Source organism: Vespa velutina, chromosome 13 (assembly GCF_912470025.1).
Source record: "Vespa velutina chromosome 13, iVesVel2.1, whole genome shotgun sequence".
Lineage (NCBI taxonomy): Eukaryota > Metazoa > Arthropoda > Insecta > Hymenoptera > Vespidae > Vespa > Vespa velutina.
In genome coordinates, this window is record NC_062200.1 from 4,824,793 (window position 1) to 4,848,115 (window position 23,323).

A 23,323-nucleotide genomic window follows, 5' to 3' on the forward strand; every position below is an offset into this window, starting at 1 on the left:
CCTCTATTGAGTCATACATTCCTACGCAATTTAGATAAACGTCACGTAACAGACGAGAGATGAAGTTACAAAAGACAATATTTTATCATTAGTAATTTAAACGTAAAGAATATCAATTACATTACAATAAATCAAAAGCTTCTTAATATAAACTCTTTAGATGATTTCATCAGTTTCATTTTAATAGGTATGTACACATACGAAAATTAATAAACCAATCCTTTCCATTATCAAGATATAAAAATCTTAATTACATTTGAAGGGATGGGTTATCCATTAGTATCATCTTAGCGATACTAAAAAATCGAGACAATATAAACTACGAAGACATCGAGCAAACAATAACGCATTACCGGAAGAAATGAGAAGAAACGAGACGTAGTAGAGAAATACAACGACGATAACAACGACAATAACGACGACAATAACGACGACGACGACGACGATTAAAAACAAGGATCGATGATGATTCTCTTTACGGAAGGAAAGGCGAAACCTGCCTCGCCTCTTTTTTTCAGATGATCTCATCCGTCCTCGGCGAGTTCACTTCCTGTCAATCAGCATGGTCGAACTCCAGACATACAGCAAGCACTGGCCAACAGCAATAGCAACAGCAGCGCCGACGACAGCAGGTGAAAGAGAGAGAGAGAGAGAGAGAGAGAGAGAGAGAGAGAGAGAGAGAGAGAGAGAGAGAGAGAAAGAGAAAGAGAGAGAAAGAGAGAGAGAAAAAGAGAGAGAGATAGAGAAACGTGTTGGACTCTTCCTCGTAGATCGAGAGCGAACAGAACAAACGAATGAGCTAGGAGTGGGGATAAAGCGCTGGTTTGCTCGACAGGGTTTGACCTAATTTTACGTAGGTTGGCCTCTGACTGTCTGACCTTTCCCCAGGAGTGTTCTTGACAAGGGTACGTGAACGAGTATCGGGGAGAGGAAAGGAGAGAAGGGGAGAGAGAGAGAGAGAGAGAGAGAGAGAGAGAGAGAGAGAGAGAGAGAGAGAGAGAGGAGGGAGCCAGGGAGGAATGCGGGGAGAAAGAGAGATAGACGAAGGATAGAAGGAAGAGGAATGAGAGAGAGAGAGAGAGAGAGAGAGAGAGAGAGAGAGAAATCGGTCAGGCTCCATCTGGTAAGCCTGGTAATTTCACATAGGTCCATGGACACACGAACCGGTGGTGGAGGTTCACCAGGCAAGTTGCGCGATTGCGAGGGGATAAATGGAACTAGGTCACCCCTGGGAACCAGAGAGAAAAAGAGAGAGAGAGAGAAAGCCTGGCAAGGGAGATCTGGAACACACTACTCCGAGAGAGTCTGCAATTATTAAATTCAAAACACGATTACCGATCGTTCGTAAATTTCTTTTTTTCTTTTTTCCTTCTTTTTTCTTTATTTCTCCTCTTTTCTTTTTTCTTTTTTTTTCTTTTCTTCTGCTTCTATTTCTCCTTTTCTTCTTCTTCTTCTTCTTCTTCTTCTTCTTCTTTTAATTAAAATAGATTTGTATTCCAACGAGATATATAAATTATATAACGTATTTTTATCACAGCTTCGTTAAGAAAATATTACGAGAAAAGATTTGTCAATCTGTTAGATATAATTTTATAGATCTTTCAAATGTGACAATTTAATATATTTTAAATATTATGTTTAATCCTTTATAACTTTGTTATATAACTTTGATGTTACGTATTCGCTCGTATAAATATCTATATATATTAAATTCTATTTGAATATTCTCGTTTTTTAGTCGTAAAATGAATTCTTCGTTTTTAATCAAAAATTAATTCTTTGCCAAGTATAAAAGTTTCACTTTATAATATATAAAATGCTTTTTCCTTTTTTTTTTTTTTTCCTTTTTTTTTCATTCATGGAAAAAATTAGGTTGCAGAGGATTTAAATGGAACTCTTTTTTTCTCCTAAAAATGGAAGAGGAAAAAATACTTTCTCAAATAAATAAAAATTTCTTTTGGAAAAAAAAAGAAAAAAAAAGAAAAAAGAAAAAAAAGGCCGACAGATTTTTTCGACAGTTCGAATGCAAAAATCCTACAACTACCAACAGAAATAGATTTACGTATACGCTAAATATTAATGTTTTTGGTTCGTAGGTGTGTATCTAATGTTCTCGGCGATCACGTCGTGTATCTGGAGAATTAAACGATGCCTATATAAAACGACAACGATGACGGACGACGAGACGAGCACAATAGGTGATTCAGAGTCGTGAGTTTTAAAAACGCGCACTTAAGATCACAGGTCGTACCGAGAAAGATCTAACCATTCTAAGAGACGTAAAATACGAGAATATGTTTTCAGAGTAGAAGGAAAAAAGATTTGAGAAAAAAAAAAAAAAAAAGAAAAAAAATACAAAAAAGAAAAAAAAAAAAAGAAAGAAAACAGCGTAGGAGTTTTAATGCGTATCACTATTCTCATGTATTGTCCGAACTGTTCGTGTATTACTAAAGTCTATTGTCAGAGACGGGATACGAAAATGTTAATAACTGTTATCAATTCGTCAAAAGATACAATGTTCTAGCTCAATGATAATGAATATGAATTGCGATTGTTACATAAAAATTCTCTTAGAGGAGAGAAAGAAAAAAGAAAAAAAATGAAAGAAAAAAGAGAGAGAGAGAGAGAGAGAGAGAGAGAGAGAAAAGAAAAAGAATCAGTTTTCACATTAAAAACGCTTACTTGTTATTAACTAAGGGGAGAGAAAGAGATACAAAGAGAAAGAGAGAGAGAGAGAGAGTTATTAAAAACGAGATAGTAGGAACGTGTCTAATAAGTCAAAGGAGGAATCGGAGAAGTGGTTAAAGAGGATCAGCTGTTAGTTAAATGGTCGCGGTTTGGTTGCGTAATACTCGAATTACGTGACAGTGTATGCTACTATTTCCTTTCTTGTGGCACTCATAGCTGCCTCTTGGTATGTGTATATATATATATATATATATATATATATATATATATATATATATAAAGTTACAATGTAATGTTATTTATACGTATAATTGTTATACATATATACGTTACTGAACATACAATATACTGAATATATAAAAGAGAAAATATATAACATTTCAGTATAATATTAATAGTATGTAGCATTTTTCGAAAAAAAAAAAAAAAGAAAAAAAAGAAAAAAAAAACTCTACATTCTCCAATTTTTAATCATTAAAAATTTCATGTTTATGGAATAACAAACAATATGACGTATAATATAATATAATATAATACAATATAATATAATATTATATTATAAAATATAAAAGAGAGTAAAAGAATGAAAAAAATTCCGCTATCCTTCATATGTTCTTAAACGTTCAAGAAAATAGAAGATGTTCCAATAATATTCTTGCAGTAGTTAGGCCAACGGAGAGAAAATGTTTTTCCGCTTGGCTTGCCAAAAACGCATGCTGTAACTAGTACTGCAGCTGTACGACCTTACATAAACGTCTTCTCCCTCTCTCTCTCTCTCTCTCTCTCTCTCTCTCACTTTTTACTAAACTTATATATTTGTCTCTCTCTCCCTCTCTCTCTCTCTATCTCTCTATCTATCTATCTATCTCTTTATTTATCTAATATTTTCATTTACGAAAATATATCGATATTACACGTTGTCTAGTAAAACGTTCTCAGACGTGGTCTTTCAAATTTCGGTAATTTAACTTTGATATTTTTGCAACTTAAGACGTTTCATTCGATCGGCTTTTCTGGTGCCAGAAGATCCTTGCAGTTGTTGTTTCTACGAACTCGGACGTGACTCATCGACCAAGTACTTACATCGTATTCCGACTATGTGTGTTCCTCTCTGCCTCTCTGTCTCTCTGTTTCTCTATCTCTCTATCTCTATCTCCTTTATCTTTATCTCTGTCTTTTTTATTGAAAACGATTGGTGTTCCTCGTGTTCTGCGGTATACTGCACCAATATAGCAATGGCAGAAACGTGTTATCCTCATTGCAATTTACATGAGATTCCAATCGAATCGGGATTATATAGAGAAAATAAAGATATACCATGTTCTGGTATTGTTCATAGTAATTTTATATATTTTAATCATCCACATAGAAATCATATTTTATTCTTGGGATAAAACAATTTGTACTTTTTTCTTTCTTTCTTTCTATTACATATATATATTAGACAGAGAAAGAAGTTCGACAGAGAAGTTCAATATTAAAGAATCGTACATAATAATACATATTTTTACTACTACATAGACAGAGAATGAACATTATAACAGACAAAAAGGAAATATATACACTTATGTACATATATATATATATATTCATAAATAGACGTACATAAGTAGATATTTTTCTTCTGATAATAACACGTGACATATCGAATATCGGCGATAGTATCGATCGTAAGGAGGATAGCTTTGGTAATTCCGATAGTCGATGACGTACCAACAGTCAAGCATTGTACTCAATTGTGATGCACAAGTCGGACAAATCGAGTGGTAGTATCTATGTATATATGTATTGATATGTTGGTATTGGAGGGAACAAGGATCGAATAGCATCGAAATTCGATTATGTTCTGCAATTTGGTGCATCCGTCAGGAAATGTAGGGTCTTTGATACTTGCGAACATGTACTATGTGTGTATATCATCTGATATATCTGTATGTTTGTTCTCTCTTTCTTTCTTTCTTTCTTTTTATAGTCTCATAGAGATCTTTGTTGAAAATCATATAGGATATGAAACACGTAACCTACGAGTTCTCCCTATCCGGTCGCCGATCATTTATCGAGGAACTTCATATTACTATTTATTACCTTCTGTATAAAAGCACGATATGTGTGCTAACTCATTGCCTTGAAATTAATATGCTACCGGCGAAGATAGAGAACCTGAGCATAACACGGTTAAGTTATGTCGACGTGATAAATGAGTATCATTTCATTTTTCCTTCTCCTTCTTTTTTTTTTTCTTTTTCTTCATCGTCGTCTTCTTATTTTTCCTTTTTTATATTACCGATCTTTTATTAGTGATCTATTATAAACTTTCATAATATAAAGAAAAACAAGAACCACACGGATGTTGCGTTTTAATTCAATCACTTTTATCATCAATTTATAATATTTAAGAGAAATAGAGGGGCGAGGGAAATAAGGATCTTAAAATCGCAATTAAAGTAGCTAATACAATAATAAGGACAAAGAACACAAATCCTTACTCATTATCTCTTTTTAGTCTTCTATTAAATGGATAAAATATAACATTATCGTTTACGCAAGAAAAGTGTTGAAAAGACTAAATCTCGTTTTATGAGTTTTAAATCCGAAAAAAAAGAAAAAAGAAAATAAAATACTTGTCGAACTTTTCCGCTTTAATTAATCTTCTTTCCATTTGAGCATTTAAAAGCCAATGTAAAAAAAGAAAAAAAAAAAAAAAAAAAAAAAAAAAAAAAAGAATATACGTATATATTAATAACCGTATTCCGTTTATGACGTTGTAATAAACGAAAAAAAAAGAGAGAGGGAAGTTGAGCAAAAAAAAAGAAGAAAAAAAAGAAATGAAATAAAGTAAATATTAAAGAATAATAAACGACGAAATAATGAAACAAGTATTTGGTTAGAAGCTGGTCGAAGCCCAGCTAAAAGCTCGAGCATCAGCTGATTGGCCGCCCGTGCGCGCGGCTCAGCTGTTTTTGACAGCCCGGACGACCTTGCGTCCGCGACTAGAGGGCCGTATGCGCGCGCGTCCCTCGACCAATCATAATGTTGCTTACTCATGCGCACGCGTGCACGCACGCGCGTGATAATAGGCACCGTCCGTGATCAGCTGACTTGTTTGCTGGCTGGCTGGCTAGCTGGCTGGTACGACGAGAGCTAAGTAAAAAAATTTCTTGCGGTTTACAATAGGATTGTATTACCGTTCTTAACCGCGAAATTCGAGGAACGAACGAACGAACGAACGAACGTACAAAGTCTCTTTCATATTATCTTTAAATTTTATCTTCTAAGAGTGAAACAAAAAATAAAAAAAAAAAAAAAAATAAAAAAAAAAACAAAAAAAGAACAAAATATAATTTGAGTTAATTGATTTTTTTTTTCTTCTTTCTTTCTTCTTTTGTTACAATAAAACGTAACATACAGACACCGTGACCTTTCGATAAACTCTTAAAATGCTTAAATTCGAAAGAGAAACGTATAGAAAATTTTCAATTCTTTTTTTTTTCTTTTTTCTTTTTTAAATACAAAGATTTCTTTGTATTATTTTACATAAGCTTTTTCTTATCATTATTTCTCTCGAAGTAAAAACATGAAGTTAAAAGTTAATTGAAAAATTGATTTCGAATAAAAATGTTAGGGAGAGATAGACGTCTATTGTCGATCAGAGAGAAAGATATGACTTTCACGAGCGACACGACAAGAACACACACATCATCATATACAACGCGCAAATACACACACACACACACACATATGCGCGCGTGCGAGTGCACGCACGTATATATATATATATATATTGGACAAAGCTTTCACGAAATCGATTCGCGTTGGTTGGAATAATTAACGGAGAATCGAGAGACCGGGACACAGGTAAAGGACGTAGAGACATATAACACGCACACGACAGCAACACATAGGATGGTACAGTACACACATAGAAGGCCTATCGAGGTTGCATTACGCGTTGTTGGCAACATCATGCGTGTGCCTGCGCGTTGCCGGGGTTGCCAACGGATTAGCTATATCCATTCCGGGGTCTCGGACGACCCCGATCAATAATTCATTTCCCAGATGTCACGCCCCCGTTTGGCCTCGCGTACATACATATATCAATGTATATATACGTATACCAATGTGCATATGTATATATACATATATATATATATATAATATATAGTTGTACGCGTACATGTATACGCCTACGTACAAATTGAAGCGACATTAGAATATACATAGAGAGATACACGCGCGTACGCGCATACATACACATATGTACACTAATCAAAAAAGAAAAATATATATATTAAAAAATAGAAAGACGATAAAACTTATAAATTCCATTCTCTTTAACACTTATGGAACTTATGAAAACTTTACTTTCATGAAACTACATCTTCTTCATTTATAATCGATTATACACCAAATTGGTCTCGAAATATTCAAAGATGATAAAACCAAATCAAAGGTGATAACGAAGCTATATATTATCCCATTTTCGTCTTCCTTTTAACTCATGACAAGATGACGAATGATACGTACGTCTTTCTTAATTAAATATATCGATTAAAGGATCTTACTTTCTTCTACCCTCGAAGATATTTACTGTAAAACCTTTCAAAGCAAGATTATAATAAAACGACGACAAGGACGAAGAGGACGACAATAACGATGAAGATGAAGATGAAGACGAAGACGACGACGACGATGACGATTACGATGACGATTACGACGATGACGATTACAATGATAATTACGACGACGACGACGACGACGACGACGACGACGACGACGATGATGATGATGACGATTCCTAATCTTTGTTCTCCGGAGAAGTAAGAAGAATCAAATATGATCACTTTATGTGAAACGTACTTTGTAAAATGAATCACAAGTAGTCAATCAGTGGAATGATGAAATTTAACGAGCGACGAACAAAGAAAAAGAGAGATACAGATAGAGATAGAGATAGACAAACAGACAGATAGACAGAGAGGGAGAAAGAGAGAAAGAAAGAGAGGGAGAGAGAGAGAGAGAGAGAGAGTTGAGAGTGGAGAACTGTAAATGATTAAGAGGTCACTTCGTTGTACTCGTCCTCCTCTTACCTAGTGAATGAAAATAGAAAATTGCTGATATGGGAGAACGAGAAGAAGAGGATAATGATGATGATGATGATGATGATAATCATGATCATGATGCATCGTAAGATAAAATGGAACTGCCAAGATTTAACGAAAATATGTAAGATAAGATCTTTAAGCGTGGGTCGGTCGAAAATAAACTAACGGTGGTCCAAGATGATCCCTTCTAAATTCGTAAGTGTTCTTATGCGATCAAAATTTTCATGATGGATCCTTGATGGAGAAAGAGAGATAGAGAGAGAGAGAGAGAGAGAGAGAGAGAGAGAGAGAGAGAGAGAGAGAGAGAGAGAGAGAGAGAAAGAAAGAGAAAGATCGAGATCGAGAACGAATATCGACGTAGTCATTGTCATGGTCGATTGAGTGTCCTACGAACGAAAGGAAGTTTCTTCGCGTGTACATGTCCACTTTTTTTTTTAACGATCCTCTTTTTTTCATCCTGATTACAACACGTCGACCGGTTTTCTCTCTTCCGTCCTCCTTCTTCGTACTCGTAGAGAATTCTCTTTTGAGATCACATAGAAATAAAGAGAGAGAGAGAGAGAGAGAAAGAAAGAAAGAAAGATATATATATAAGAGATATATATATATATAGAGAGAGAAAGAGAGAGAGGAAGAGAAAGAGGAGTAGCAATGATGACCACAAAGGCCAAGCTTCGCGAGCTCTTCGAGAGAGACCAGAGAAGTTCTGCATCCGAGAGATTGAAAGAGAGACAACCGGGTTGTAGTGGTCAGCTGGTAAACCAATGAGAGTTGCCAACGCCCCCAGAAAACTGAGATACCACCAGCTGTGTTCACTCGCTTCATTATCTACCGAGTGAACGCAGAGTGGCTCCCTGTTCTCCGAGAGCAGCTTTCGCCACCTCCTTTCTTTTGCCATCCATACTATTTTACCGACCGTGCTTCGTCGCTTCGATTCATCCTCATCATCATCCACATCATCATCATCAACATCATCATCATTACCACCACCATGATTCTTCTCCTTCTTCTCATATCTTTTCTCTCTCTCTCTCTCTCTCTCTCTCTCTCTCTTGCTCTCTCTTTTTTCTCTCTATTCTTTTTTGTTCTGTTTTTTGTTTCTTTCTTTTTTAGTTTTGTTTTTGATATCTTTTTGTTTTTTTCCTCGTTTCGCCGACTCTACTTTTACTTCTCCTCCTCCTCCTTCTCCTTCTCCTTCTCCTTCTCCTCTTCCTACTCCTCATCTCTTTCTTTTTTGTCTCTCTCCTTGTTGGATATTTTATCTTTTCTTTTCCTTTTTTTTCCTTTTTTTTTTTTTTTTTTTTTTTTTGATGTCGTAGCGAAGGATGATAGAGATAAAGCGATAACGAAGTACTTCTTCTCTCCTCGTAGCACTGCTGAGCGTGCGAAAATTCGATACTCCAATTGTCTGATCTGTTACCGGCCGAGTATGTGCGGGTTAAAATTTATCATCCATTATTATCCCAACTAATGAATAAATTTTGGTTAAATCAAATATTACAATTTATCTCCCTTGGAATTTTACCGATAATTGTAATATAACTGTCGACGATTTTTAATAAATTGAGGGGGAAAAAAAAACTGTTATAGATTGAAAATACAATTTCTTCCTCAATTTCTCTTCCTTCTTCTTGAATTAATGGGATTAATTATGATAGATTTCTTTCTTTTTTCCTTCCTTCCTTTTTTTCTTTTTTTCTTTTTTTTTTTTTTAGGACTAGATATTGAATTTGCGCAATGAAACTAATGAAAGAGGAAGAAGATACGATGATTGTCGAGACGAATCGAAAACGATCAATGCAATTTTTTTTTTTTTTTAATTCCTAATGCAAATTCAAATATCTATGTTAATTAAAATTGTATGAAAAAATTGTAATTCGATTTTTGAAGATTATTTCTCGTTCAAAGTTTTTAAGATGTTTATAAATTTCCTGTCAAATATATTCCTTCGAGATACTTCCCCTGTCAAATATTAGAAAAATCTTCTTTATGTTTTTTTATTTTATTTTCTTTCGGAACGATTAAAAATTCTTGCGATATCTACGAGAGAGTATAAAGATATTTTTCGTTTGATTAAAAAATGTCTACTGTAACCTAGCTGTATGCGCTTTGCTCGGTCTTATCTTATCGAGTGTCTACATGCACCACGCTGCATTCTATCTTTGACAATAATATCATGGATACACACAGACATAGTCGAACGCTCGAATTCCACTTCGATAACCTGCATCATTCTCTTATGACGATACGACATTCACCATCTGGGACATCTCAATCGTATTTCAAGGTCACGATAAGTCGCTCTTGAATTAACTTTATCTCTTTTAAACTTTTGTAACCGTAATGTTTGTCTTTTTTTTTTTTATTTTACACGAAATGAAAATATATATATATATATATACACAAACGCACACGTACGCACAAACACATATGCACGCGTGCATATTTATATTTATACACGGAATGTCTCAGAATAAATGAAAAATATTTTAGGTGTGACTTCAGCAAATCTGTACAATAAGAAAAAAACAAGTTCATATAAAGATACGCACCATTTGACTTTGTTTTCTCGTTGAATCTTTTGATAACTATTTTTTTTATTGCTTAGATGAGCTATAATCAGTTGCTAAAATATGCTCCTCTTATTCTCGGACACCCTTTATGTATATGTATATGTACATATATATGTGTATGTATGTATATATATATACATATATTAGATAAAATGAAATATATATATATATATATATATATATATATATATATATGTATATATTTTAAAAGACTCGATTTTGAAACACATATAAAAACTCGATGAAGCTACCATTAATTTTTTTACGTAATACGGAACAAAGAAACGTCTACTCGTTCGTTCGGCTTTTATGGCTCGTACCATTTAAGTAATGTCAAGGTCCACAAACGAAATTAACGTCCTCGTGATAAACAATGATGATACGTAATTCATATACTATCGAGATTCGTAAGATATCGAAACTATATAAAGATTTCGAAAAAAATTCAGTCTATAAGATTGAAAATAAAATTATAACTTTCTTTTTTATCTATTATCGTATATAAGAATTTATCGTATCTATTCTATTTGTTTTTTTTTATGTTAACGTGACTCATTTAAAGATAACTCTATTAAAAATATTTTTACTTTGTACGCGTCTATCATTTTTCATTTAAATCGAGTAAAACTCTAAATATAGATTCTAAGTAGTATTAGCTGTTGTTGATCAGCCCACCATTCTCTTTCGTTCATAAAGACGAGATATACAAGTACCTTTAAAAAATTATATATCCAATTTATATCGATTAATGTTTGTATTAAAAAGAATATATAAATATTATCGTTGATTGACAAAAGTGCGTTCACATTTTTTTTATTATTGTTTATAAACAATCGATCTTTTTTCCCCCATTTTTGTTTTCCTTTTTTGTCTTCCTCTTTCCTTTTCTATTATTTTTTGTAATCTTTTTTTTTTTTTTCTTTCGTATATATATATATATTTTTTTTTACGTTGTTTGCATATAAAGAAAAAAGATTGGCGTTCTATACTCTTTCATTCCTTTCGTATAAAGTAATACGCTTTTATTTAGTGATGGTCGAGATGGTACGAGATTGGAGAGAGCACTGGAAGCGGGCCAATCAGAGATCACAGAGCGGAAGCGCGCGTTTACGCGCTTCGTCGCCGCCACCACGTATAATAATATGTATATATATCCTCTTTACATGTATATATATATCATACCTATACCAGTTTTACGTAGGGATGAGGAATAATATCAATGAAATATTTAGATCGCATTTAAAGTAAAATTAATGTTTATACAGACGAGAATATATCATACAATTTGCCCGATCGATTAATTGACCACTTTCTTCTCAATTATACGAATTAACTTAACGCGTATCGAAAGGAAAAAAGTAAATTAATTAATACGAATTTTATTAAAGTAGATCTATTCTCGATCTGTTCTTTATAAATTCAATTAAAGATATTATTCGATTACGAATCGTAAAAATAAAGAGAAAAAAAAAAGGAAAAAAAAAAGAAAGAAAAAAAAAAAGAAACAAATAAATTAAAATCATACGAGATCCATTTTAAGATATTATTTAATCTCTATTAACGTAAAACAAATTAATTAATGAACCAATGAATCTTTAAAAGACTTACAATCTACTGCTAGGCTCGTTGCTTGCCTCGTCACCCTCGATCCGATAAACCTTTCCCGACATCACGTACTCAAAACTGTCTGCTCTCGAACCACCTTCTTGATCGGTTGCATTCCATTCGCCTCCGTCTGGATAACCATCCTCTCGAAGAGTCGTTGCTAATACTAAGCGAAATTTGTCACCTGAAATAAAGAAAGAAAACGACGTTACTAAGAAAAAATAAAGAGAGAGAGAGAGAGAGAGAGAGAGAGAGAGAGAGAAATAAGAAAAAAGAAAAAAAGAAAAATAAAGATAAACGGTACAGTGAGAATTCGAAGGAAAAAGAGATATCGATTTTTTGCGTTCCATTATTTTAATAACGATCAAATATTTTAGAATATGTCAAGACTATTTTTGTATCAATGTTCTATTAATGACTCCAAGGCATAACGGGGATTGAGTAAAAATGAGAACCTGCAAGTTTCGTTTTTTTTTTTTTTTTTTTTTTTTTTTTTTTTTTTTTTTTTTTTTTTTTTTTTTCGAATTATTTCTATCGATTCTTTTTTACAGTTCTATCTTTGATCGTTATCGATTATTTCATTGCAGATGATTAATTAAGAAAATAGGGGAGGGTTCGAATAGGAAGTTAAAAAAATCAAATATTTAATGAGGATACATACATGGAAATATATGTATCCTGAATAGAATCGTACTTGATAAATTTTTTATTCATTTACGATCGTTACTTCCATTGACTCGACAGATCTATAATAGAGTAAAGAGTTACAAAGCTCGTGTAAAAGTCAAATGCGCGTTAGTCGAGTAATTCAAAATTGTTGGACACTGTGACGGTGACGATGACGATGATGGCAACCACGAACGAACGGTCTCGCGATATTGGCGATTACATAAGCGATCAGTAAATTACTCCCGCAAAGCAAAGTCGAACCGAGTCGAGTCGAGTCGAGCTCCGACGAAAACAGCCGAAAACGACCGAAACCGAAACTCCGATATGAGACGTATGTGTGATTAGTCACGCGTTCTATGTAACTACGTCAAATGAGAAAGATTTAGAAAATGAACTGTCAAAACGTGATTAGCTTATTTATTTTCTTTTTTTCGACATTTTATATTTCGACATTGGAAATATAAAGACAACAATGACGATTCTGATGCTGATAATGATGATGATAATGATGATGATGATGATGATGATGATGATGATGATGATGATGATGATGATGATGATAATGATGACGATGACGACGATGATGATTATAGAAAAATAAGCAATAATAGTGTGTGCGTATATATAGAATAAATTAATCTGCATATTTTATAAATTTGCATGTTAATTAATTATTAATTAATTATTATTATCGATCGTTTAAACTTACGAACAAAATGTTTTTAAATGTACAAGCCAAATTAATGCTTTGAGAAATAAATCTTATGGAACAATAAGCCATTATGATCTAAACTGCACGCTCGGATGGTTAAAATATGCGAAACGCAAAGTTCCTCGCTCGAGAGAAGGCAACACGTACACGAAGAATCCTTAACGCGAAAGATACGACTTGGAGGGGAGTTACGAGCGAAAAGGACGAGAGAAATCGGGTGAAGGACGAGAAGGGGAGGTAGGTAGGTAGGTAGGTAGGAGACAGAGAGAGGAGAGAGAAAAGAGAGAGAGAGAGAGAGAGAGAGAGAGAGAGAGAGAGAAGAGAAAGATACTAGCAATGGATCTGAAAGGGAAAAGGGACTCGGATTGTGAAAGGAGGTTAGGGTGTATGCTTGCTATTGGGAGAGGAAATATAGACAGATATAGGGACAAACAGAGACATAGAAAGAAAGAGAATCGCATGGTTGCTTCGTAAATGAGAAAGATACAAACAATATCTTTTTCAATGAATCTTCTTATCTTATCGTAGAAAAAGGAAACGCATGTTCGTTGTTACGATCGTTAGAGATTCTACACGTAAGAGAAGTTAGACTGTGAGTACAAGGTCAGGGTTAATTCCGTGAACATATATTCATGAAAATGCTATAGTATCACGCCGATCGATACCGCCGAACACGAGTACGAGTAGGAGGAGGAAGAGGAGATGGAGGAGGAGATGGAGGAGGAGAAGGAGGAGGAAGAGGAGGGGAAAGAGAGAGAGGGATTTAGGAGGGGAATGGGAGACAAAGAGAGAGAGAGAGAGAGAGAGAGAAAGAGAGAGAGAGACAGAGAGAGTGAGAGAGAGAGGGAAGACAACGATATTGGAAGATCTGCGTAACCAATTGATCCTACTAGAAATTGTACTTGTAAGTATAGACACAAAGAGAGACGGAGAGAAAGAGAGAGAGAGAGAGAGACATGGTGGATTCGCGACCTTGCGTGCGTCTCACGATTCCGTGAGAACGATCTTGGTAATTTCGAAAGTAAGACGAACGATCGAACTTCCTTTCCCCTATACACACAATCTCTCCACCATGTTAAAAACAAGCTTTTCCTTTCTAATAGTCGTATAATCGTATGTTCATTCAAAACATCAAATGATCGTTTTATTTAATCTCGAATAAATAGAAATTTTTTAATTTATATTATAAAATATTATAGAAAGAGAGAGAGAGAGAGAGATAAAGAGATACAGATAGACAGATAGATAGACAGGTAGATAAATATATAGATAAAGAGAGAGAGAGAGAGAGAGAGAGAGAGAGAGAGAGAGAGAGAGAGAGGAAGTGAGAGACGATACCGTAGCACAAAATCCAAAGGAGAATTGTGTTGAATGGCGTTGATATGAATATTACGAAGAGACGAAGATGATGACGCTAGAGAAAAGACAACAACTATGGCTATGGCTATGGCTACGACTACGATTACGACTACAATTATGACGACGACAACGACGACGCACAAACGATGACCGCCGCGCTCTTCTCCGGGCTACCCAAAAACCGCCATCTTGCTTCTTGACGTCAAAGTGCGCCACGGCTCGGTGCAGCGGAAGGGGAGAGAGGTATCGCTACGCTACGCCGACGATCCCCGACAAATTCGCATGATCGTTGTGATCATCGATCGCGAAGAAGAGACGCAGCGCACTCGTTGCATGTCATCAAATAATGCAGTATCCCGGAATTCTCCGAATAGGGCAATAAGCAACACGACGAATATATATACATATACATATATATATATATATATATATATACAGACACGTATACATATACATACATATGTATATCATTCTCCCTCGATAATTTCCTCTTCCTTCATCCGGATAATAACGGAACAGACAAATCCAAATACGATAGTAGTAAAGTAACAATAATAATAGTAGTAGTAGTTTAGTAGAGAACTGTACGCACACCTGTCGCGACCTTGTTCCTTCACGACGAGACTCGCAACGACGATTAACGGATGAGGCTGGTGTTCGATCCTCGCGAGGCAGTACACAGCTTCTCTCTCTTGTTCACCCTTTGCTCTCCCTCTCTCTCCTCCCTTTCTGCCTCCCTCGTCGACGCCCACGCGGCGTCATTTCTCCTCATCCTTGTTGTCGTCGTCGTTGCGAGAAAGAGGAACACGCTCGAAATTTCCGCCACTGACGTCACACGAATCAAACAAGATGTCCGCCGCGGGTACTTTTTCGCCGATAATCACCGTTTTCGCGGGAGAGAGTGAGAGATAGAGAAAGAGAGAAAGAAAGAGAGAGATTGAGCAAAAGAGAAAGAAAGAGATAGAGGGAGAAAGAGAAATAAATATAAAGGTAGAAAGTAAAAGAGTAAAAGAGAGAGAGAAAGTATGAGAAAAAGAGAAAAGGAAATAAAAAAGAAAAGAAAAGAAGAAATAGAAAAAGAAACAAGAAGAAAATACGTATCGCAATAAAGAGCGGAAGAATCCACACACGAACGTAGTCGACTTCTTCCGTAGCACGGAGCGAGTAGCGGAGAGCGCGGCGCGCGCGACCGACACGGCTCCGAGTCTAAGCCGCTTTGACCTTGGCATTGAACTTGAGGGAGCTACCAGGTGAGGCGGGAGCGCTGCTTGCGCCGCTGCCGCCGTCGCCGTCGCGGCTAACGTCGGAGTGGGGAGAGCCACTATTCGCCGGGGCGAGCCAAGTCCGATTGGTGGGGGTAACTCGGAGACGTTCGCGAATGCTCGCCAGGGAACGGAGGGAGAGGGATTGCGTCATCTCGCGCAAGCCTCGACGCCGCGCGTCAATACAGCGGCCTGCTGCCTGGCCCCACGCGCTATAACCTTGCCACCCCTCTTGTAAGCGTGCTCGCGCGCGCTATCCCCACCATACTCTTTCTTTCTCTCTATCTTCGTCTTCCAGCATTTCTTTCTCCGTCTGTTATTTCGATCGCCTTTCTATCTTTTCTTCTTTTCTTTTCTTTTCTTTCTTTTTCCTTTTCTTTTCTTTTTTTTCCTTCAAATCTCAGAATGAATTTTCTTTATCGTAAATCCTTTTTCTCGTTATCATACGTTTTTTTTCTCATCTATTCTTCATTAGTAAACTCTTCTGTACTTATTGATCGTATTCTTGGTTCATACATTTTAATATAAATGATGATAATAAACATACGTATATGTTGTTTAATCGTTTTTCTAGTATTTACTGTACGATAATGAGAATATAGATCGATCGATGTTGTAGTAGACGAAACTCGAGGGAAGGTATCTTCTGGTTACTGCTGCTGCGCTTCTCTCTGTTGCTAATACTCTCTCTCTCTCACTCTCACTCTCACTCACACACTCTCTCTCTCTCTCCCTCTCGATAGTGGTGGGGAATGAAGCGAGGGGAAGCCGTGAACGCATAAGAGAGAGAAAAAGAGAGATAGAGAAGGGTGTACATTCGTGTGAGTGCTCACAGAAGGGGAATATGAATCTGTAAACATGCGGGAGGATCGACGGTGATACTGGCCAACCCCACCCTTTCGTGTCCTTCGTTACTTGTGGGTGTGACGCGCTCGCGCGCACTATTCCCACCTCTCACCAACGAATACGGGATAGATCCAGGATCGCGTCCATGGAGCCGCGTTCTCGAAACCGACCCTGTGCCGACCGTTCGGATAGGCGGGAAGGACGGAATTTGTGCTGGTGCTGGTGCTGCTGCCACTGCTGCTGTTGCTGCGGCTGCAGCGTAACGTGGCCTTGGGCGCACTTGCAAGCCGAGTGGGTTATGCGAATTGTACTCTTCTTCTCTTTCTCTTACTCTCTATTTCTTTGTACGATCTTTCTTTCTTCATCACTCATTGCGCATCCGAGTTGCGCTTGCTCGAAGTCATGTAGCGTGGTTTTATCAATGCCAACTTTTTTCCGAAGTTTTCATTTTTTTTCTCGGTAAAAGAAAAATAAATCATGGCGTTTTCTAATTTCATTGGGTTTATCGAAAAAGTATACGCTGTACCTGATTTTCATTAAAAATTATTATCAAGTAGATAAGAATTTTTTTTTTCTTTTCCTTTTTCTTAAGTAAGAACGATAGAACTTTTTAGTAAAACTTAATATGCATCAAAGGTGAGATCAGAATTTATGCGAGACATGAATAGTAAGATTAATAAATAATTTGTATTTTTAAATGGCACGCCATTTAAAACGTAGCCATCTAACTATTAAGAAATATTTATTAGTAAAGGTCCTTTTAGAAATGAAATCACTTTTCTTTCCACTATATATAAAGTATCTCTCGAGAATCATCCTTAACCAATTGAATTTTAATGGAGTAAAAAAAAAAAAAAAAAAATAAAATAAAGAAAGAGAAAAGTGTAATTCGTTTTACAAAACATATGAAAAAGAAAGAAAGAGAATAGTTGATGCGCGCCGAAGTAACGATTCCGGTCGAAGGCCGAGATGAAAGCAAGCAGAGTAACATACACTTCGAGATGCAGTACAGCCGGTAGCTGTTCTTGGCATATGTTCCATTTGGCATTCATCGTTGAAGCGGACATGACGCTCTCGCGAAATCTCATTCGACAGGGAAAATAGAAATTTGTAGCCGAATCGCACGTGCCATCCGAACCGAAAGTAATACAGGAAATAGAGAGCTTCGCAATTTCTACGTTCTTAACTCGTAAATCTCATTCTATTCTTGATTGTTAATCGAACTTAACTTTTTTATTTATAAACATATGTCAAGTAAAATCGATAAAATTCACTTTTCTAGATGAACAAAATCAGTCGATATACTTTCGTTCTCTTTCTTACTTTCTCTCTCTCTCTCTCTCTCTCTCTCTCTCTCTCTCTTGAATGCGCGCGCGTTAAATATCATAAAGAGAAAAGAAGAAAGAAAAAAAATTCGGAAACGTTCCTTTTCCGCGTTAGTAAGTTAACAGAAAAGGAAAAGAAAAAAATATAGGAAGTGAGGAAGAGAGAAAAAAGGCGTCTCGCCAACCGGAAATTACAACGGACGCATTCGTTCGTATGAAATGCAAACGAAGCTACACTGCGACGATTTGTTACATTCTCTCTTTCTCTCTCTCTCTCTCTCTCTCTCTCTCTCTCTCTATTTCTTTGCATCTAGCTCTGTTTCTACTATTCCTATTTAAAAAAACGTTCACTTTGAATGATCGATATATATACATATGTACATTGACGACAAGTACCGAGTGCCATCATTTGCTCTCGAAGTTGAAAAAGAATGATCGGCTTTGATACGACACTTTTGAACGTTAAAACGTCGTTCTTTGTCACGATATTATCCAAGGTCGTCTTTATGAAGAAATTAACGAAGAAACTGGGGTCACGGATAATATAACGAAGACGTTTGAAAGTCTTCCCTCGAACGTGACCTACATTAATACAGGACAAGACAGTTGATTTATATAAATATATATATATATATATATATATATATATATATATATATATATATACATACATATATGTACACACGCGCATGACCGGAAAAATTGTACGTGTATACGATTTGTTGTGTATACACCTGCTTCTCCCTCTCATTCTGTTTCTCTCTACCGAGTCTATCAAATTTCTTTCCGCGACATAAACAAGTTATGCTATATCGTTCTATTTCTAAACAATATCAATTATAACAGATAATTCTACATGTTACACGAAATAAGAATTAAATTAAATTAATCACATAGCGAACTAGTTTATACATTTGGATTTTTTATTATATAAACACGATAACGAATACTTCTCAAACGTTTTATTTCATATATATTGAGCGACATGAAAAGAAGATAAAAACAACTCACCTAATTCCATAGGATAGAGCCAGCTATTGATGTCCAAAATAAGATCCATCTTGAAGGATTCTGACTCGCAATGTAGTCGGCTTACTGCGAAAAAGAGGGAAAAAACAAGATATAAAATTATTAAATTACTATTATTATTATTATTATTATTATTATTATTATTATTATTATTATTATTGTTATTATTGTTATTATTATTATTATTACTACTATTACTATTACTATTACTATTATTATTGTTAACGAAATATGAAAGGGGTGCGACGTGCGCAAGACGAATGCGTAAAAGCGATGGAGATTGTTCGTTTTGTGAGAGTCAAGGAGAATATTATTATTATTATTATTATTATTATTATTATTATTATTATTGTTATTATTATTTTACTTTTATTACTACGTCGCGTGTTCATCGCACGCGAGAGAACTCGAGCACCGACACGTAGGTATATCTCAAGATGACTCAACATTGAGAGACGTAGTATAGAAGCAAGAGGGGGAAAGAAGGGAGGAAAAAGAGCAAAATCGCGAGAAAAGTCAGTAAACACAGCCAGTAAACACGTCGTATTCTTAGTATCAAAATACAATACGATGAGAATGACGAAGACGACGAAGACGATGAAGACGACGACAACGACGACGACGACGACGACGACGAAGAAAAAGAAAAAGAGAATAGTTACGATAAAAAATAATGTACTGGGTGATCCGAGAATAACGTTATCGTGTGGGAGTAAAGGGTCGACTTCTAGCGAATCAGTTCGTCGCAATTTAACGATGTTTATCCTTCTTTAGATAGATGTATATAACTATATTACTTCGCTTCTACGTCGTCGTTTATTCTCCAATATCTTCTTCTTCTTTTTAGGGATGAAGAAAAAAAAAAGCAAACACGTTCTTCTTTTTTATTCTCGAAAGTTTACCAATCATGGATTATCGGAAAGTAAGAGGAGAGTCACTCTTCTTTCTTTTTCTATATTCATATCAACAATGTGTATGTATGTGTATACGAGAGAGAGAGAGAGAGAGAGAGAGAGAGAGAGAGAGAGAAAGAGAGAGAAAGAAAGAGAAAGGATAACTATTTGATTGCAAGAGCGTTACATATGAGCGGACAAATATTTCGTCCATAAATTCATGCATACTCATAAATCGATGGATTTCGTGATAATTCCCTCATAATTCATTAGTTTCATACGTTGTCTGTCTCCCCCCCCCCTCTCTCCCATTCCCGCATCGACATTTTCATGTGATAATGATTACGATTAATCTTTTAACCTAATATAGCGATTCTAATGAGATGATAAAAAGAAATAATTTGTGGTATATCGTAATTTTCATAATCATTAAAGGAAGAAAATAAAAGATGAGAAATTATGATCTTCTTTGAAGGACAAATTGTGATACAAATTAGAGATTAAAATCGTAATGGTTATACCTAAAGCGAATTACTTCCATGGAAAAGTCGGTGATACGATCATAAAGTATATTATTATTATTATTATTATTTTAAAATATGTCAACAAGATTTACGAAAGTAGGCGTGAATTTTGTCCGTTTGAAGATTATACGAACTTAACGGACACGAGTGTTTCGATAGAACACGCTATATATTTCATCGTTCAATTTTTTCTTTTTTCTTCTTTTTCTTTTTTTCTATGTATTGTTTTAGTTTCAATTATACACAGTTTTTCGTTTTTGTTGCAAAAAATTCGGTATGAATTTTCTTTTCTCATTTTCATAAAATTATTTGCCTTCGAGAAAATTTCTTAAACACGAAAAAAAATTATCTCCGTTGTATTATAAAACAAATGATTTTGTACATTTTGAAAACCGATAAATTTTTTTTTTCGGTGCTATCCCTTTCTTATCATATTATAATTACGACACAAATTGCACGGTGCAACCGTTTCATCATTTTACTCACGGATAATATATTATCCTCCGCTGAAACATATTTATATTTTTAGTAAAACGTTTAGTTTTTCTTTGCATATCGTTAAATAAAAACATGAAATCGAGAAAGAAAAATGCTCGTAGACGAGCGAATGAAGATAGCACATTGAAAATATTATAATAATAATATACATATGCAAGATAATATAAAAAAATTGTATTTTTTTTCATTCAATTTATCTCTTACACACACACACACACACACATATACACACACACGACATTCGTATAAAAATCATGAACGGACAATATTAGACTTTTCAAAATTTAAATTGAAATTTACACGTGAGTACCGTTCCATCTATTATATGAAAAAACAAAGAAAGGAAAAAAAAGAAAGAAGAAAAAAAAATTATAAATTCTTAAATACACGGAAGAAGTCGAAAGGATTAATCTAATTTAAATTCATTAAAATGATACAAATGTAAAAAAAGAATATAAACAATGGTCATGTTTCATCATATTTAACGGTGTTATTTGTGTTCACGTCAACTGTAAGACTCCTCCCTCCTTTTTTGGTCGATTAAAATTATTTTTTTGTTCGAAAGTGTATAAATATAAGGATTCGTAAACGTCAAAGCATATTTTTCAATGGATCCAAAAAAATAAAAACAAAAAAAGAAAAAAAGAAAGAAAAAACAAGAAAGAAACATCTCTTCATTTTCAACTAACGATTTACTTTCAATATAATAAAGTATCATTAAAAGTATAATTGTTTGCACTTAGAGTTTGAACAAGGTTATTTCAAGTGAAACTCTTAAAAGGAAATCCGTTCCCTAATAGAACAATAATTAATCAGAAAGGCGAGAAACTTTTTTTTTTCTTTCTCTTTCACTCGTAAAACAAAACCTCGGTAAACTGCCGATCACGTGATATTCTATTTTTAACGGACGTTGTGATATTTATAAAATATGAATTACGATCGTTAATAACGTAAGTTAAAACTTTGACCTCTATCCTCTTTAAAAATAATCGATTACGAAGAAACGATTTTATATGATATTATAGATAGGTTCGAAAATTAATTCTTATATCTACGATGTCATGAAATTGATAATAATAAATTGTATTATGAAATATAATTTTCTATGAGATGACTTTTAATCTAACGTATGTCCATGTCATTTGAACATTCTTACTAATAGGCTCAACGTATAGGAAGTTATTAAAAGCGAGATGAAACGAAAATAAACTAACAAAAGATTTCTTTCTTTCCTACTCTCTCTCTCTTTCTCTCCCTCCCTCACTCCCCCTCCCCCTCTCTCTATCTATTTCTTTCTCAAGAATTTTGATCACGTGTAAATATACTTTCTATATAAATTTACTCACGAGCATCTCAAAGATCTTGCTTGTGACGTATATAATCGATCGAAAACGTGGGCTCGTTCCACAAATTTATTTCAAGTTCATCGTAATAATATGTTCTTTGATTGAAATCGTCAATGATTAATACCCGTTGACATGGCACTTCCTCCTTCACTTGAAATTTCCATCCATCCACCCACACTTTTTACTCATTTTTTCCGTTTTTCTCTTAAAAAAGAAAAAAAAAGAGAAAATAATAGTAATAATAATAATCATAATAACAATAATAATAATAATAATAATAATAATAATAATAATAATAATAATAATAATAATAATAATAATAATAGTAATAACAATAAATAAATAAATAAATAAGAAAGAAAAAATGAATAGAAAAAAAAGAAAAGAAAACCTATTAAAAAGATTTTACAAATCTAATGTAATTTTCCGTCGCGTTGCATCTTTGATAACGAACGATAAGCGTAGAACTTTTCCACTTGAAGGTTGTCCATCTTTTTCTCTCTCTTCCCCACTCTTGTAACGTTTACGAATGAAACCATTCATGTTGTCTCTTATATACCACGAAGATAATAATCATCGTAAAATTTATCATTGAAAAATCCTAAATGAACGATCCCTCTCTCTCATGTCGGTGTCACCAATGACACCAACAACCAGCTGGTTATCTTCTAATCGATTGAAAGACTTGCCGAGAAGCATCTGAGAAGAGAGGAAGTAATAAAGAAAAAGAATGAGTGTTTCCGAGAGAGTGAGAAAGAGAAAGAGAGAGAACACCTACGACCTTTACGATCGCCCGGTGATTCGACTTCTCCGACGTAACGCACCGGATCTAACCTCCTCTACTTCCACCCACCCCCCATTCTTCCCATACCTTGTTTTCCTCTCCTCCACT

The 23,323-nt window shown here is 34.8% G+C and overlaps 1 protein-coding gene across 3 annotated transcripts in view; it reads right to left on the reverse strand.

Moving 5' to 3' along the window:
* LOC124953880 (DNA-directed RNA polymerases I, II, and III subunit RPABC3) overlaps positions 1-23,323 on the reverse strand; it is a 68,546-nt gene that overhangs the window by 24,329 nt on the left and 20,894 nt on the right. For 2 of the 3 annotated variants that reach the window (XM_047505883.1, XM_047505881.1), the window contains exons 2-3: positions 19,153-19,236; positions 11,972-12,152 (exon numbers count right to left, since the gene is read on the reverse strand). In XM_047505883.1, coding sequence (XP_047361839.1) covers positions 11,972-12,152; positions 19,153-19,236 — 265 coding nt within the window. Of the gene's footprint in view, positions 1-11,971; positions 12,153-19,152; positions 19,237-19,537; positions 19,635-23,323 lie in introns of those variants that run through there. The other variant, XM_047505882.1, reaches the window with a different exon arrangement.